The sequence below is a fragment of the Arabidopsis thaliana genome, chromosome 4 (assembly GCF_000001735.4).
Source record: "Arabidopsis thaliana chromosome 4, partial sequence".
Lineage (NCBI taxonomy): Eukaryota > Viridiplantae > Streptophyta > Magnoliopsida > Brassicales > Brassicaceae > Arabidopsis > Arabidopsis thaliana.
Window position 1 is genome coordinate 12,217,695 of NC_003075.7, and position 15,575 is coordinate 12,233,269.

The 15,575-nt window shown below is 35.3% G+C and overlaps 5 protein-coding genes, 1 long non-coding RNA gene and 1 other non-coding gene across 14 annotated transcripts; 5 read left to right on the forward strand and 2 right to left on the reverse strand.

The window, feature by feature from the left end:
- Window positions 1–111: 111 nt before the first annotated feature.
- AT4G23390 (NEP-interacting protein, putative (DUF239)) lies at window positions 112–2,019 on the reverse strand. The gene is made up of 7 exons (NM_118468.2): window positions 1,835–2,019; window positions 1,610–1,696; window positions 1,303–1,530; window positions 1,044–1,193; window positions 912–965; window positions 685–831; window positions 112–599 (listed from the first exon to the last, which is right to left on the reverse strand). The coding sequence occupies exons 1-7, from the start codon at window positions 1,991–1,993 to the stop codon at window positions 219–221; spliced, it is 1,206 nt and encodes a 401-aa protein (NP_194070.2). The 5' UTR covers window positions 1,994–2,019; the 3' UTR covers window positions 112–218.
- Window position 2,020: 1 nt separating this feature from the next.
- On the reverse strand, window positions 2,021–2,255 carry AT4G07115. Its single transcript, NR_142096.1, has one exon. It is a non-coding gene; the product is annotated as an other RNA (long non-coding RNA).
- Window positions 2,256–2,946: 691 nt separating this feature from the next.
- On the forward strand, window positions 2,947–4,774 carry PIP1;5 (plasma membrane intrinsic protein 1;5). The gene is made up of 4 exons (NM_118469.4): window positions 2,947–3,428; window positions 3,702–3,997; window positions 4,092–4,232; window positions 4,366–4,774. Exons 1-4 carry the CDS (start codon window positions 3,098–3,100, stop codon window positions 4,459–4,461), a joined length of 864 nt encoding a protein of 287 aa, NP_194071.1. The 5' UTR covers window positions 2,947–3,097; the 3' UTR covers window positions 4,462–4,774.
- A 1,484-nt stretch (window positions 4,775–6,258) lies between these two features.
- On the forward strand, window positions 6,259–7,814 carry TET5 (tetraspanin5). Its single transcript, NM_118470.4, has 3 exons — window positions 6,259–6,891; window positions 7,047–7,366; window positions 7,479–7,814. The coding sequence occupies exons 1-3, from the start codon at window positions 6,400–6,402 to the stop codon at window positions 7,510–7,512; spliced, it is 846 nt and encodes a 281-aa protein (NP_194072.3). The 5' UTR covers window positions 6,259–6,399; the 3' UTR covers window positions 7,513–7,814.
- A 6-nt stretch (window positions 7,815–7,820) lies between these two features.
- Window positions 7,821–11,024, forward strand: AT4G23420 (NAD(P)-binding Rossmann-fold superfamily protein). 5 transcript variants are annotated; one of them, NM_001203882.1, is made up of 10 exons: window positions 7,821–8,391; window positions 8,491–8,537; window positions 8,616–8,699; window positions 9,371–9,602; window positions 9,686–9,765; window positions 9,866–10,019; window positions 10,110–10,188; window positions 10,279–10,366; window positions 10,490–10,536; window positions 10,704–10,993. In NM_001203882.1, the coding sequence occupies exons 1-10, from the start codon at window positions 8,366–8,368 to the stop codon at window positions 10,866–10,868; spliced, it is 1,002 nt and encodes a 333-aa protein (NP_001190811.1). In that variant the 5' UTR covers window positions 7,821–8,365; the 3' UTR covers window positions 10,869–10,993. The 5 variants fall into 5 exon arrangements, with proteins under 5 accessions (NP_001190811.1, NP_974596.1, NP_001328172.1 ...); NM_202867.2 differs by lacking the exon at window positions 8,491–8,537 and having other exon boundaries at window positions 7,874–8,441; window positions 8,576–8,699; window positions 10,704–10,914; NM_001341610.1 differs by lacking the exon at window positions 8,491–8,537 and having other exon boundaries at window positions 7,912–8,441; window positions 8,576–8,699; window positions 10,490–10,948.
- U1.2 lies at window positions 7,928–8,092 on the forward strand. Its single transcript, NR_142097.1, has one exon. It is a non-coding gene; the product is annotated as an other RNA (small nuclear RNA).
- A 184-nt stretch (window positions 11,025–11,208) lies between the features above and the next one.
- On the forward strand, window positions 11,209–14,024 carry Tic32-IVa (NAD(P)-binding Rossmann-fold superfamily protein). 4 transcript variants are annotated; one of them, NM_179097.3, is made up of 8 exons: window positions 11,209–11,582; window positions 12,328–12,559; window positions 12,636–12,715; window positions 12,833–12,986; window positions 13,061–13,139; window positions 13,224–13,311; window positions 13,428–13,474; window positions 13,617–14,024. In NM_179097.3, the coding sequence occupies exons 1-8, from the start codon at window positions 11,477–11,479 to the stop codon at window positions 13,797–13,799; spliced, it is 969 nt and encodes a 322-aa protein (NP_849428.1). In that variant the 5' UTR covers window positions 11,209–11,476; the 3' UTR covers window positions 13,800–14,024. The 4 variants fall into 4 exon arrangements, with proteins under 4 accessions (NP_849428.1, NP_001329094.1, NP_567681.1 ...); NM_001341611.1 differs by having other exon boundaries at window positions 12,863–12,986; NM_118472.3 differs by having other exon boundaries at window positions 11,332–11,582; window positions 13,067–13,139; window positions 13,617–13,964.
- Window positions 14,025–15,575: the final 1,551 nt, after the last annotated feature.

Genomic DNA, 15,575 nt, shown 5'->3' on the forward strand with positions numbered 1-15,575 from the left:
TCTATTAAAAAAAAAAAATTATAATCTGTTTACTAAAAAAAAAAAGTTTATGTTTGTATCTGATCATATATACTTGATCCTCACAAAAGAAAAAGTGAAAAAAAAATAATTATCTAAAAATCAAGATAATTATAAGATTAAAAATCCATTTTATTGTTTAACTAAAACTAAGCAGAGGACATATACACTAAGTGTATAAAGTTCTTAAGACAAGTAAACTAAAATATGCATCCTCCAGGTCCTCCAAATAAAATAGCTCTTGACCAAAATTCACCAACACCTAATATTTTTTGGACATTATAACAGTTTGGACTGCTTGCGAATGTCTTTAAAGCTGAAGCTAACGGACTCGAAACTTCTTTTGTTATATCAGTGATTATTTTTAAACCATTCACATAGGCTGCTTTCTTGAAACCCTCTTGTGGGAAATGTCCACTTCCCATGCTTGGGCTCTTCTCTTTCACTGAACTGTACACTTCTCCTCCCCAAAACACGGCACTCGCTCCATCAGCTAAACCTTGACGTGTGAACAATGATTTTGGCCAGTATCCAATTGGCTCGTTATTTAGCACAAACCACCAATCTCTTGTAACATGATCCTGCTTAAATCAAAAGTTGTTAACATAATCTTGACTTTTCGATATTAGTTTGAAGAAAGCTAATGTTGTATATTTATATATATACCTGATATATGCTGACTTCTAGTTGATATTGTTGACCATCATAAATGGAAACTGGTTGGGCGAGCATTCCAATTGCATACTTGGTGCTCACGTGTACAAACCCAGGACGTAGTGTATTGTAGCAATGAGTCTTATTATTTCCATCCGCCTATTTAAATCAAAGATAGTAGCCATAATATGAATGCCACATTTAAGAGTCAAGACTTTAAGAAGTTTTGAAAAACTTACAGTCCAGTAAGTGAACAAGTGACTTTGATTATTCTGATTTAGCCCTGGATACACCTAAAAACATATTTTGGAATGTTAGTTCCAAATTTTTGATTTAGAAAATAAGTAAAAATAGGGTCTAGCTTGACTTACAATCCATCCAGCAGAAATGCTTTGAAATCCTTTGTTGCCTGATACAGCCATAGCCGCAAGACTAAATTGATCAGGTGAGACGTTTGGATTCCATACGTTAATGTTTCCTTTTGCTCCATAGTGGTCATCTTTGTAACTAATTGTGGCAAACTAAAATCCGAAGAGAAAAAGAATAGATAATCAAAAAATATTATAAGCATTGTGGACAAGTTACAAGGCGATCTCAATTCAACTACGTGTAATAAGAAATGATTCTTACATGATGACCAGTTAAATCAATTTTCTTGTCCTTTGCAGACACTTGTCCTGGATAGTTGAATCGTAAGGATTGCAAACGTTGAGCTCGTATAAGATCTTCAAGTATAATTCTTTTGACAATGACTGTCCCAACTGGACAACTTATGTCATCTTGTCGAAATGGCAGAGAACTAGTTTTATGAGAAGCGTTGTTATCTTTGGTCCATTTAGGTATAGTTGTGGGTTTCAACTGCATTTATATTTCAATCCATCCAAACATTAATAAGAATTTTATTTATAGATATTTTTTCGTGGTTTGTAGGATAAACCTTAATAGAATGGTTCTTGAGCAAAGGATGATCAAAAGCTAGCTGTTTTTGAATGTCGATGCAGTCAAATATATAACCATGTTCAGTCTGTCGAAATCAAAAGCAAGAAAAAATTGGTGTGGTCTGAAAATAAATGTAACTTGATGATAGTTGTAATATTGTTACAATAGTCAACAATTTTTGTAATGTTTTATGAAAATTTAAGAAAAGAAAGGCTAAATTTACTTGGAAACTTTTGACTGCAGGTTTATTGAGATAGGTAAGTAGCTTCTTCATCTCTTCTTTCTCCTCTTTCGAAGGTATTGTTTTGTGACTCTCTCCAACTAAAATGAGAGCTATTGTTGATAAAGTTAGCAAGATAATTAGTTTATTGGAATACCTCATGATGAATCAAGGATCTTAATCTATATTTTTCAAAAGAAAAAATGAAGCAGAACAACTATATTTATTGTGTCACATAAATCTGAGATCATTTATAACCACCAAAGAACCTATACACAGTAAATGACAAATGTATCTCCCTCTATCTCTATTGCCCATATGTAGATGCTAAAGTAAGATTTCTCTTTTTTTTAATGTACTTTTTTTTGTATAAAGTATATTCCATAAGAAAAAGGAAAAGCTTGTTTATGGATCAATTGACCCCAAAAAAAGTTTTTAGATCAAAGCCCAATATAAAAAAAAAACACAGTAGTGACACAAAGGAACTTAAATAAACCATGAATTGATCTATAAACAGTAGAGATCGATAAGGCGAACATTTTCCATGTGAAGTGTCTTCTTTCATCTATAATATTTTTGACATCCAATAATTTCCTCTATAATATCATTCACATAATTGATAGAAACATTATGTTAGAATTGTCCACATCATTTGAGCTGTAATATATTCTGTTTTAACAAATTATATGGTAGTTGCTTAATCTTATGTCCATCTTCTTCTATGCATCGTTTTCGCGCCTAGTTGTCCAGTCCATTTCAACTACCTACCTCTAATTCTTATCTTAAAACAACATTTTTTAATTTAAGTATTATGCTCAAAGACTAACTAGATAGAAAACCGTTATTAAACATTAAACGAATTAAAAGTCTTACATGGAAAATGTAGGTTTATAAACCACGAGTTATGATTGACAATAAAAAAAATGCAAATCATCAATCAAAAGAGACTTGAGTGCGACTCTATATCAACCATTGCAATTAAAATTATCTATCACAAAAATTTTAGACAGATTAAGTTAATTTAGTCTAAATTCACTAATTTATTTTCTATAATTAGTAATTAACTATATTTATTTATTTACACATTTTCTGATAATTTAGAAATTTGCATGAATAACAAATATAAGATTTTGGAAATTAGTAGCAAATTTAATTAATAATTATTTTTGCCTAAATGAACCAAACTATAAAACCTCCACATACACCAGTCATCAAATTTACAGAGACAACAAACTAAAGTTGGTGGTGATAGAGTGAGAGAGAAACATGGAAGGCAAAGAAGAAGACGTCAATGTTGGAGCCAACAAGTTCCCAGAGAGACAGCCGATCGGTACGGCGGCTCAGACGGAGAGCAAGGACTATAAGGAACCACCACCGGCGCCGTTTTTCGAACCCGGCGAGCTCAAATCTTGGTCTTTCTACAGAGCAGGGATAGCTGAGTTCATAGCCACTTTCCTTTTCCTCTACGTCACCGTTTTGACAGTCATGGGTGTTAAGAGAGCTCCCAATATGTGTGCCTCTGTTGGAATCCAAGGCATCGCTTGGGCTTTTGGTGGCATGATCTTTGCTCTTGTTTACTGTACTGCTGGAATCTCAGGTTCAGGATCTGTTCTTGCTCTGAATTTTGTTTAAAGTTTTCGAATTTAGGTTGAAGGAATCTGGAATTAGGGTTACTTGGTTGTGAGAAACTTGGATATAATGAAGAAAGTTTGATACTTAAAAGTAATTTCACATTTAAAGATTGAAACTTTGAGTAATTTTCTTCTTAAAGTTTGAAACTTTGGTTAGTTTGCCCCACTTTGTTTCTTCTGTGTGAAGATCATAATCTGATTTTGACTTGTGTGTGGCGAATTGGTTTGGTAATGAGCAGGAGGACATATTAATCCGGCGGTGACTTTTGGTTTGTTCTTGGCGAGGAAGCTATCTTTAACCAGAGCTCTGTTCTACATAGTAATGCAGTGCCTTGGAGCTATATGTGGTGCTGGTGTGGTTAAAGGGTTTCAACCAGGGCTGTACCAGACGAATGGCGGTGGAGCTAATGTGGTGGCTCATGGTTACACAAAGGGTTCAGGTCTTGGTGCAGAGATTGTTGGAACTTTTGTTCTGGTTTACACTGTTTTCTCAGCTACTGATGCTAAGAGAAGTGCCAGAGACTCTCATGTCCCTGTATGTTGCTAATTCTCTAGTATCCTTGAGTTGTGTTGAGTTCATATTCTTCACATAGAGCTCATGTGTTTTTTGGTTATCGAACATTTTGCAGATCTTGGCTCCGCTTCCAATTGGGTTTGCTGTCTTCTTGGTGCACTTGGCTACCATCCCAATTACTGGAACTGGCATTAACCCGGCCAGGAGTCTCGGAGCTGCCATCATCTACAACAAGGATCATGCTTGGGATGACCATGTAAGTTTTCCTCTTTAATTACATCAACGGTTGTGCTAAGTATGATAAGTTATGAATTGCATCTAAATAGCAACTCAGAATTTTTGATAATTCTGCTCTTATCTGTTGTCTCTTTTGTTTTATGTGTCTGCAGTGGATCTTCTGGGTCGGTCCATTCATTGGTGCTGCGCTTGCTGCTCTGTACCATCAGATAGTCATCAGAGCTATTCCTTTCAAGTCCAAGACATAAAGTTTCCTACATATTCTCTGATCATCATCAAGCTAAGAATATATCAATCTTTAATTCTATATGCTTTCTTCTTGTTTCCTATGTCATGTGTGATGATCTCTATATGTACCACTAGAGCTTTGATCTTGTAACAGTGTAAATGTGTAATCTATTATGTATCAATGGCATTGTATCTTGTAACATTAATTATGTCAATGGAAGAATACATTGTGTACATGTGTAAGCTCAGAATCTTGTTTGAATATCACAGAGACATAACTGAACTGGACATAGGTATGCTAAGTTGCTAACATTGTCAATAAGTGTTTCCAATACCAAACATTAGCAACATAATTGTAAAATGTGTAGAATTTGATAGAACAACATCTAAGCCGAACTGAACTGGTCTAACACCATCATCGCAAGTATTTCTTCATCTTCTTTCTTCTATAAGAGTCTTTCATTTTCCACTTTTTATAACATGCTTATAACTGAATTTTCAACTTTTGAATCACAGTTTCAGTTATAGATATTCTTGGATGATGTTCAGTTCGGGGTTTTGGTTTTGGTTTTGGTTTTGGTTGATAGTCATGAAAATGCATGTTCTGTTCCACATGGTAGGGTTCCAGTAAAATAATAAAAGAACCAGATTTAGTAACATCTTTCACATGAATGATAACATATTTCACATGTTTGATGCAGCAACTTGTAATATGGATGATAGTCATGAAAGAATCTAATGGGCCAAGAAATGTGAAAGAGTCTACATGACTATCATCCAAAAAAGAGTTGTAGCAATATGGATGGGCCAAGAAAGTGCAAGACTTCAGCTTGAGCTTGACTTTAAGAGAATAAGTAATTTGCATTTGCCCTTTGGTCATGTAGTACTCGGGTTGTTTACATTTATCAAACAAATATCAGAGTTGTTTATTGTTATTTGGGAAAATCTTTAAACTTTCTACATAATCTTTGAGACTAGTGGGAATTAAGAGTGGTGATGTAGTGGATCAAGATTAAAAAAAGTTGATTGTTTAAAACATCGAGTATCTTGCAATACAAAACAAAACCCTTAAACCAATCAATACGAAAAAGATGAAGATGTCAACTTTCCTTTTCAAAAATATGCAAGTTTGAATCCGGATGGTAACATACTGATGTTACTAGTTACACAAATATCTAGGCTAGATGTCCTAATCATCTTCAAAATATTTTGTTGATGTTTTATCTTAAATAATCAAAGTTTTTCAATTATTGTGGGTGTTGTATATATTTAACATAATCTTAATCCATAAACAAAAAGTAATATAAAGGTGTTGCGGGAAAAGGTTACTTAATGGTTAAGAAGTTTGGCTTATGATCATCCCACTTTGTGAAGTATGGCATGAACTTTCTTTTTACCGATATTAGAGCCAAATGAAAGCGGTTTCTTAATCGCCAAGTTCCAACCAAAAAACAAAAAGCCCACATTTACGAAAAATACTCTTAAACCAACATTTTGAATTCATATGATACAAAGCTTCAAATATCCAAATCGAGGAAATTATTTTTTAAAAAAAACAATACATAACTTTTAAATATAAATTGCGAAAAAAGGTAAAGCCACTCATCAAAATTCAAAAGTGATGAGATTAAAGCAAGTGAAGACGCATACATTATCACATTAAAAGTAGCAAACACACCAAGAAATTAGATAAAAAGATAACAAAATAATTCCATCCACTTTCTTTTTCTTTTGTTTTGTCAAGATTTTGTTTTTTGTATTTCAGTCATACGTGTGAATGTATATCAACAACATTGTTTTTAATGTATAAAAATCTCAACTACTATAAAGTAGCTGAATGATATGTGATTAAGATATATATCGAGAGAGACAAGCCAGCAAGAATTTTCAGCACACATACACACACAAAAGATTCAAAGAATCATCTAGTAACAAATAAAAAAGGAGAGAGAAGGAAAATGAACAGAATGAGCAATACAGTGATAGGATTCTTGAATATCCTAACACTAATTTCCTCCATAGTTCTATTAGGATCAGCTCTATGGATGGGTAGGAGCAAAACGACATGCGAGCATTTTCTTCAGAAGCCACTTTTGATCTTAGGCCTAGCTATCTTGATCTTGTCAGTAGCTGGTCTAGTCGGTGCATGTTGTGACGTGGCTTGGGTCTTGTGGGTGTACCTCTTCTTCATGGTCTTCATCATAGTCGCACTCATGGGTTTGACCTTGTTTGGATTCATAGTGACTAGCCATAGTGGTGGTGTGGTTGTCGATGGTAGGGTTTATAAAGAGTTTAAGCTTGAAGCATATCACCCTTGGCTTAAGACAAGGGTGGTAGATACTAATTATTGGGTTACTATAAAGACTTGTCTCTTGGGCTCAGTCACTTGTTCCAAGCTCGCTCTTTGGACTCCTCTTGATTATCTCCAAAAAGACTTATCTCCTCTTCAGGTACTCGTTATAATCATTCCAATTTTTTTCATAATCAGTAAAATTAGTAAACTAGCTAGTCATTTAGAGATTTGTAACATAAAAATAAGCTAGTGCTAAACATTACATGCTAATAATAATTCGAGTAATTGAAATATTCTGATATTTGGAAACAGTCTGGATGCTGCAAACCACCGACGTCGTGCGTTTACAACACGGACACGGTGATACAACAAGACCCTGATTGTTACCGGTGGAACAACGCAGCGACGGTGCTCTGCTATGATTGTGACACGTGTAGAGCTGGCGTTTTAGAGACTGTACGTCGCGATTGGCACAAACTCTCTCTAGTGAACGTCATTGTTGTTATTTTCCTCATAGCTGTTTACTGTGTTGGCTGTTGCGCGTTTAAAAACGCCAAACGCCCTCAACATTACGGCTTCCCTTATGGACGTTACGGCATGTCCAAATCCAGACCTGGATGGGAACAGTCCTGGTGAGATTAACTGCTTAGAGAATTACAATATTTTTTTTCATTGAATATACGTTTATAGGTTTGTTCTCTTTTCTAATGCAACAATTATTTTTATTATTTTCGCGGCATGTAGGTCAAGGTGGTGGCATGGGAGAGATCGGTATTAGTGAAAAATATTTATGTTAATGTTTTCGAATATCACGGTTCAACTTTTTGGTTTCCAATATATAATTATTGATTTTGAACAGAACATAAATTTTTTATAATGAAATTTCTAATTCGAGAAAAAAAAATTTAGTCACTTCCGATCCACAAAATCTGAGTTAAGAAATTGAAAAAAAAGAGCTAAATGTTTTATGTTTATGGAACATTATTTTAAATGTTATTTTAGGTAGTCAAATGGGTTATCTTTGGGCCAGACATTAGTCATTGAGGAGGCCCACAAAGGTATAGAACTAGAGTAACGAAGCCTTGCCTTGAAGGCAATAATCGCTTCTCCCACATCGGAAGTTTGAGGATGGATACTCGTCTGTGACATAGTATAAATAAAGAACATGGTCGAAGCTTGCAAATTACTTACCTGGACGGGGTCAACTCGTGATCAAGAAGACGAGTGGCCTAGGCTAGTGAATTCCATTGCACATAACGGAAGGGTGCTTAGCTTAAGGTCTTCCCTTGTGGAAGAGCCTGCGTCATTATTTGTGGCAGAGGGGGTTTGCGTTCGCGCAGCCCCTACCATTCCCAGTAGTTCAATCTTTTGTTCATGAATACCCATGGCCTAGGCTAGTGGCTTCCTGCACTTGAGGTGCGCTAAGCCTAAGGTTTCCCCAAATGGCCAAGTGGGAGATCCTGCGTCATTATTTGTTGCCTTGGGGGGCTGCGTTCGCGCGGCCCATTCCATCCGCAATAGTTCAATCTTTTTAGCTCTCTGGTAACTGTTATAACATCTGAGGTCTTTCTTTAATTGTTCACGTTTTTGGTGGAGCTATTTTATTGAAGGTTGTTAATTTGACTTTGGAGATGCAATCTTCTAATCAAATCTCCACGTGAGAAGCGAGGATTCTCTCCTCGTCATTATTTATCCTTCCCAATTAGAGTAATCACACTTTTCTGTCACATATGAATTATTAAAATCAGAACTTAAGCGAAATCCTTCGACCACTAAAGAAGAAAATCCCTAACAAATCTCAGAGTTTGTGTTAATTTCTTCTTTCCTTACATCTTTTCCAGAAGAAAAAAAGCTGAAAGATGTGGTTTTTTGGATCGAAAGGAGCATCTGGATTCTCTTCTCGTTCCACAGCAGAGGAAGTCACACATGGTGTTGATGGGACTGGTCTCACTGCCATTGTCACAGGTTTTCTTCTATCAATAGTTTCATGCCCTTTTGCGACTTGGGTTTGTCTAAAGTTGTAGACTTTTCTATAATTATGAATTGATTTCATATGTAGGGTAGAGATTTTTTACTTTTATTGTTTAGACAATTGGAATTTGATGTTTTTATGATCAGGGTCTGTTTTTGGTTCGGTCAACCCTAATAAATATATGGAGGTCATCACCGTTTGTTGTTCTAAAGTTTGTCTTTTTTTTTTGCCAATAAGTAACAAGCTTTTGCTCACAAGAATTGGATTGCTATGTTTGGTGAATTTTAAAGTACAACATGTTTGGGACCATTTGATCTGCAAATAACATGTGCTATTAGAAAGTTACATATATATACATACTTGTCTCTGTTTCAGCTGATTCTAAGTTATGTTATAATCACACACTATACAATTTCTGACCAAAGGAAGAAAAAAAAAAGATTTGCTTGTAGATCTCGTTTCAATACTTTTGTGAAGTGCTGCTTCCTTATTTTGGTTAGATTGAGTATGTAGTTTAGTATGCACATGTTCTGTATCAGCCTATCAGGGTATTGAAAAGGCTAGGAACGAGCTTAATCTATTAGTTGATACAACTTAAGAAAGTGAGATTTCTGAACATGTTGGATCCTCAAGTTTTGTTTTGTTTGTTTTCATGTTTTTTCAGGAGCATCAAGTGGTATAGGTGTAGAAACAGCTCGTGTTCTTGCACTGCGTGGTGTGCATGTGGTTATGGCGGTGAGAAACACTGGCGCCGGTGCTAAAGTTAAGGAAGATATTGTCAAGCAAGTCCCTGGAGCTAAAGTTGATGTCATGGAGTTAGAACTCAGCTCAATGGAATCTGTCAGGAAATTTGCATCTGAGTACAAATCTGCTGGTCTTCCACTCAACCTCTTGATGTAAGCTATTGAAATATCGTGGTTCATCTATAGCCGTTTGGATTTATTGACGTTTATGTTTTGACTTGTCTCAATTTTGTAAGCAACAATGCCGGGATTATGGCATGTCCTTTTATGCTCTCTAAGGACAACATCGAGCTGCAATTCGCAACCAACCATTTAGGTGAGTATGATAACCAAACCAACATTATGGCTTTGTCCTACATTTTATATAATTAGTTTCTAATCAGTGCAACGGTTTTTGTAATCCAAATACATTTCAGGACATTTTCTGCTTACCAAACTTCTGTTAGATACAATGAAGAACACATCACGTGAAAGCAAAAGAGAAGGAAGGATTGTTAACGTATCATCAGAAGCTCATCGTTACTCGTACCCAGAAGGAGTCCGCTTTGATAAGATCAACGACGAGTCAAGGTACTAATGGTGAACCAAATAGTATAATTCTCCGATCCCATCTTTTCTTCTAAAGCCAACATTCTTCCTTGATTTGGTCTCCACATGCAGTTACAGTAGTATACGTGCTTATGGACAATCTAAACTCTGCAATGTATTGCACGCCAACGAGCTTGCAAAGCAACTGAAGGTAAACTACACTAAACAAAGCAAAGATATAGCAAATCAAGAATCTATGTTTCCATGGTTATCTTCAATTCTGGTATATGATTAAAAACAGGAAGATGGAGTCAATATAACAGCAAATTCACTTCATCCAGGAGCCATTATGACAAATCTATGGGGCTACTTCAACTCCTATTTGGCTGGTAACTTCTTTTCTCGGATTCAACTCTCATCACTCCATGTTTCATAAGGTTACACTCAAAGTAAACAAACGCATACATATATTTTGAGTCTCTTCTGATCTCTCTGTCACCGGCTTAATGCAGGAGCTGTTGGTGCAGTGGCTAAATATATGGTCAAGTCTGTTCCGCAGGTATGCATCTAATTTCTGAACCTCACACTAATAACCAATCACTTGCAAACTTGTCACTAGGTTTCTCAGCTTAAGTAGGAGAGAATGATACAGCAGTCTAGCTTTACGGATTGATTTGGTTTTTGTTGGTAATCTGGTTTATAATGTCTGAGTATTCGACTTGGTAGGGGGCGGCAACAACTTGCTATGTGGCATTGAATCCACAGGTTGCAGGAGTTACAGGGGAATACTTCTCAGATAGCAACATTGCTAAACCAATAGAACTTGTCAAAGATACAGAATTGGCGAAGAAGCTTTGGGATTTCAGCACTAAGCTTACTGATTCGCAATGATGATTACCGTTGCAGTAGATAGTTGTTCAGGGAACCTTTACTTTCGATGTCTCTATTGTGACAATACTTATTTCAGTCTTTATTGATACAAAATAAAATGTAAAAAACAAATCTGAAATCATTTCCATTTCAATTCTGCAAAAAGATGGTTTATCCAATTTCAGCCTAAACAAAAGTGTTACTTATCTGTTTTCTCATTGACTCAAAACAGTTGTCTAGTGAACTAACTCGTAGACATAAGTAAGTAAGAAACCAAACAGAAAGAGCTTAAAACATCTTCTGATTTTGGAGTTAACTCATGTTATTGGTGGGAGCTATTTTAAGGACATTTGTTAAATCCTTTAAAAAGAAAGTTGTTAATAAATCCCCATCATTTGACTTTGGAGATGCACTATTCTACACTTCAACCTCAACCTCGTGAGACATGAGGATTAAAGTAAAGTAATCACATTTCTGTCACATATGAACAAATAAAGTTATTTAAATCAGAATAAAAGCGAAATCGCTTGACCACTCAAGAAGAGAAAAACGCTAACAAGTCCCATAGTTTGTGTTTATTGGACTTCTTTCCTCTCATCTTCTCCAGCAGAAACAAAAAAAGCTGAAAGATGTGGTTTTTTGGATCGAAAGGAGCATCTGGATTCTCGTCTCGTTCAACTGCAGAGGAAGTCACACATGGTGTTGATGGGACTGGTCTCACTGCCATAGTCACAGGTTTTCTTCTATCAACACTTTCATGCCATTTTGCGACATGGGGTTGTCTAAAGTTGTAGACTTTTTTTCTTATAATTTCCAGAACTTTTGTCCTCTCTGATTCTGTCTTCGAATTGATTTCATATCTAGTAAAAAGACTTGACTTTTATTGTTTAGACAATTGGAATTTAAGGTTTTTATCATCAGGGTCTGTCTTTGATTCGGTCAACTCTAATAAATATTGAGGTCATCACTGTTTCTTGTTCGAAAGTTGTCTTTTTTTTCAAGAATTTGGATTGAAAATTCCATGTTTGGTGAATTTTAAAGTACAACAAGTTTGGGACCATATGTATAATTGCATGTTAAGGGAAAATAACTCGTCTCTGTTTCAGCTGCTTGTAAGTTGTGTTATATATCACAACTCTATACAATTCCTGGCCAAGGGAAGAAAAAATACAGATTTGCTTGTAGAAATCGTTTCTATATTTTGATCATATTACATTAGGGCCTGAAACAAGAACAATGGAGTCCTTGAATTGATAGAACCCTGTTAGGTGACACTAAAGACTTGCACATACATATTTGAGTGTAGCATCGATTGGGCAAACCCTGAGTCAGCCTAATAGCCTATCAGGGTTTGAAAAGGCTTGGAAGAGCTTAACTGATCATTGGTTGATACAACTTTAAAAAGTAGTCTAGCCTGCATTGAGTTTTCTGGACATGTTTGGTTCCTTAAGTTTTCTTGTCTTTGTGTTCATATTTTCAGGAGCATCAAGTGGTATAGGAGTAGAGACAGCGCGTGTTCTTTCACTGCGTGGTGTGCATGTGGTTATGGCGGTGAGGAACACTGACTCTGGTGCTAAAGTTAAGGAAGATATTGTCAAGCAAGTCCCTGGAGCTAAACTCGATGTCATGGAGTTAGATCTCAGCTCAATGCAATCTGTCAGGAAATTTGCGTCTGAGTACAAATCTACTGGTCTTCCACTCAACCTCTTGATGTAAGCTATTGAATACTGTATATAGCGGTTTTGATTTATTGATGGTTAATGTTTTGAATTGTCTTAATCTTGTAAGCAACAATGCCGGGATTATGGCATGTCCTTTTATGCTCTCTAAGGACAACATCGAGCTGCAATTCGCAACCAATCATTTAGGTGAGTAGGAGAAGTAAACCAACATTATGTGGCTTTGTTCTAAAGTTATATACTTAAGTTAACATCATCATTAGTTTTTAGTCAGTGGCATGGAATTTGTGATCCACTTTATTTCAGGTCATTTTCTGTTGACTAAACTTCTGCTAGATACAATGAAGAGCACATCACGTGAAAGCAAACGAGAAGGAAGAATTGTTAACCTATCATCAGAAGCTCATCGGTTCTCGTATCCAGAAGGAGTTCGTTTTGATAAGATCAATGACAAGTCAAGGTACTAATGGTGAACCAAATAGTAATTCTTCTATCAAAATCTAACATTCTTCCTTGGTTTGGTCTCCGTTGCAGTTACAGTAGTATGCGAGCTTATGGACAATCTAAACTCTGCAATGTGTTGCACGCCAACGAGCTTACAAAGCAACTGAAGGTAACTAGAAAAACAAGAGATCTATCAAATCAAAATCTATGTTTCCATGGTTATATTGATTCAAATCTGGTATGAATAAAATAGGAAGATGGAGTCAATATAACAGCAAATTCGCTTCATCCAGGAGCCATTATGACTAACCTCGGGCGCTACTTCAACCCCTATTTGGCTGGTAACTTCTTTTCTCTTATTCCACTATCATCACCCCATACTTCACAAGGTTACACACAAGTAAACAAACGCATACATATACTTCTTCTGATCCTCTCTGGCATTGGCTTGATGCAGTAGCGGTTGGTGCAGTGGCTAAATATATACTCAAGTCTGTTCCACAGGTATGCTTCTAATTTCGAAGCCTCACACTGGTAACCAATCACTTACAAACTGGTCACAAGGTTTCTCAGATCTTGCTTAAAGGATAAAACTTGGTTTTGTTCCGTTATGTGGTTTATAATGTCTGAGTATACGACTTTGTAGGGAGCGGCAACAACTTGCTATGTGGCATTGAATCCTCAAGTTGCAGGAGTTTCAGGGGAATACTTCCAAGATAGCAACATTGCTAAACCATTACCACTTGTCAAAGATACAGAATTGGCCAAGAAGGTTTGGGATTTCAGCACCAAGCTTACCGATTCACAATCAGGAGAAAGCAGTTCTTGAAAGTAAATGATGTTCAGTGAATCTTTACTAATGGTTTCATGTTTCAACGTCTCTTATCTCTACTGTGACAATACTTATTTCAGTCTTTATCAAAGGAAATAAAAACGTATAACAAATCTGCAATAAGATGGTTTATTCTGACCGGTTTAGTTCTAAACCTTCACCAAACACTTATCAGAAGAAAATGTAAAAAAGCTTTGTAATCAAGTATCAGAAGATTTTAAAGACAACTTTCGAATTCAAAAAGAAGAAGAAGCCACGAGGAGACAATACTGTCAATGCATTATTAAAGTGATGGTCAGAAATGAAAATAAAAATCAATGATGATAGTTTTCTAGTTTAAACTCACTTTATTAATGGTTTCATTAGGAAGGTTAAGTAATTAATTAATCTTTGTGATTGGAATTTGGATCATAACGTGCAAATTGTCGATATAGAGTGTTATAGATAGGCTCTGTATTTAATTCATTTCATACCCTCTATATATAATTGTCGGTCGTTAGATGGCATTTGTTTTTATATTTATTTGATTTGGACCAAACAATGCTATTAATGATATGCATTGTATAAATTTCAAACTATAACGAGAGCAAATTTCAATGTAGGTTTAGGACTATATATGTTGATATTTAACAAAAAAGAAAAATTCATCTTAGGGTGATAAGATTGATCACTAAAGATTATTGAAATGTGGCCAAGTACTAGAGTACTACTATTTGTGACTATTTTACAATTGTTCACAATCATATCTATTGTACGTACAAACTATTTGCAGAAAAATCACATGCTCCAATATGAGATATTGTGTGTATGGATGTGGATACCTCAAATTAACTCGTAAAAATGTATGGACCTAATATAGTATATAATACGATACTAAAGATTTTTGTTCATTTTACTGTTGTTGATAGACTTACACTATGATGAGCAACAAAGGACTGAAATTTCAACAACAACAAATGATTTTTGAAATTGTCAAAATTAGTTGTCATCATCAGCAACAACAAAACTAATCAAATATGTTTGTAACATTCTATTTGAGAAAATTTATATAACTATATTGAAAAGAACATATATCACACAATCGTATATGAATGGTTGGGGGATGGACTAATAAAGAGTATGGTAATGTTTCTCAAACTCTCTGAGAAGCCACCAAACCACTTATAAAGAGATCTAAGTTCACACCTTTGTGTTTACTTTATCTAACTAATCCGTGGTACTACAAAGTAATTAAATTGTGGTAACATTGAATTACATATTCATTTTTATTCTATCATTACCAAAAAGTCAATCATGTTGTAGTACATGTACAGATTGGACGCTTTCTTTGTATTTTTCTGCTGTGTACACATTCAACTTTAATAATTGCTCTTCTCCGTAATGTGGTAAAATTCGATTTCATGCATATATTCAGGATTTCAACAACAGAAAAAGTTTTCAAAAATAACCAAAACATGTGGCCAAGTGATCTTTGTTATCACTATGACTAAAATCCATATAATCCTTACAATTATCATTCACATATATTTAAGCTTCATAATTGACTCATCTTTCAATCATTGACAAAATTTGCTTTGTCAAACAAAAGCTAAATCATAAGGAAATAGTGTCTACATGAAACTAAATCAAAATTATTCCTTCTATTCAATTCCTAATTCATAAGGATGGGCCTCACAATTGGACTTTAATTCTCTAAATTAGACCATTTTTCTGCTAAAAGAGCAAATGTGATCTCTTGAAAAGGTGTTGGAGAGGCGATAATTCGGAGCCGTG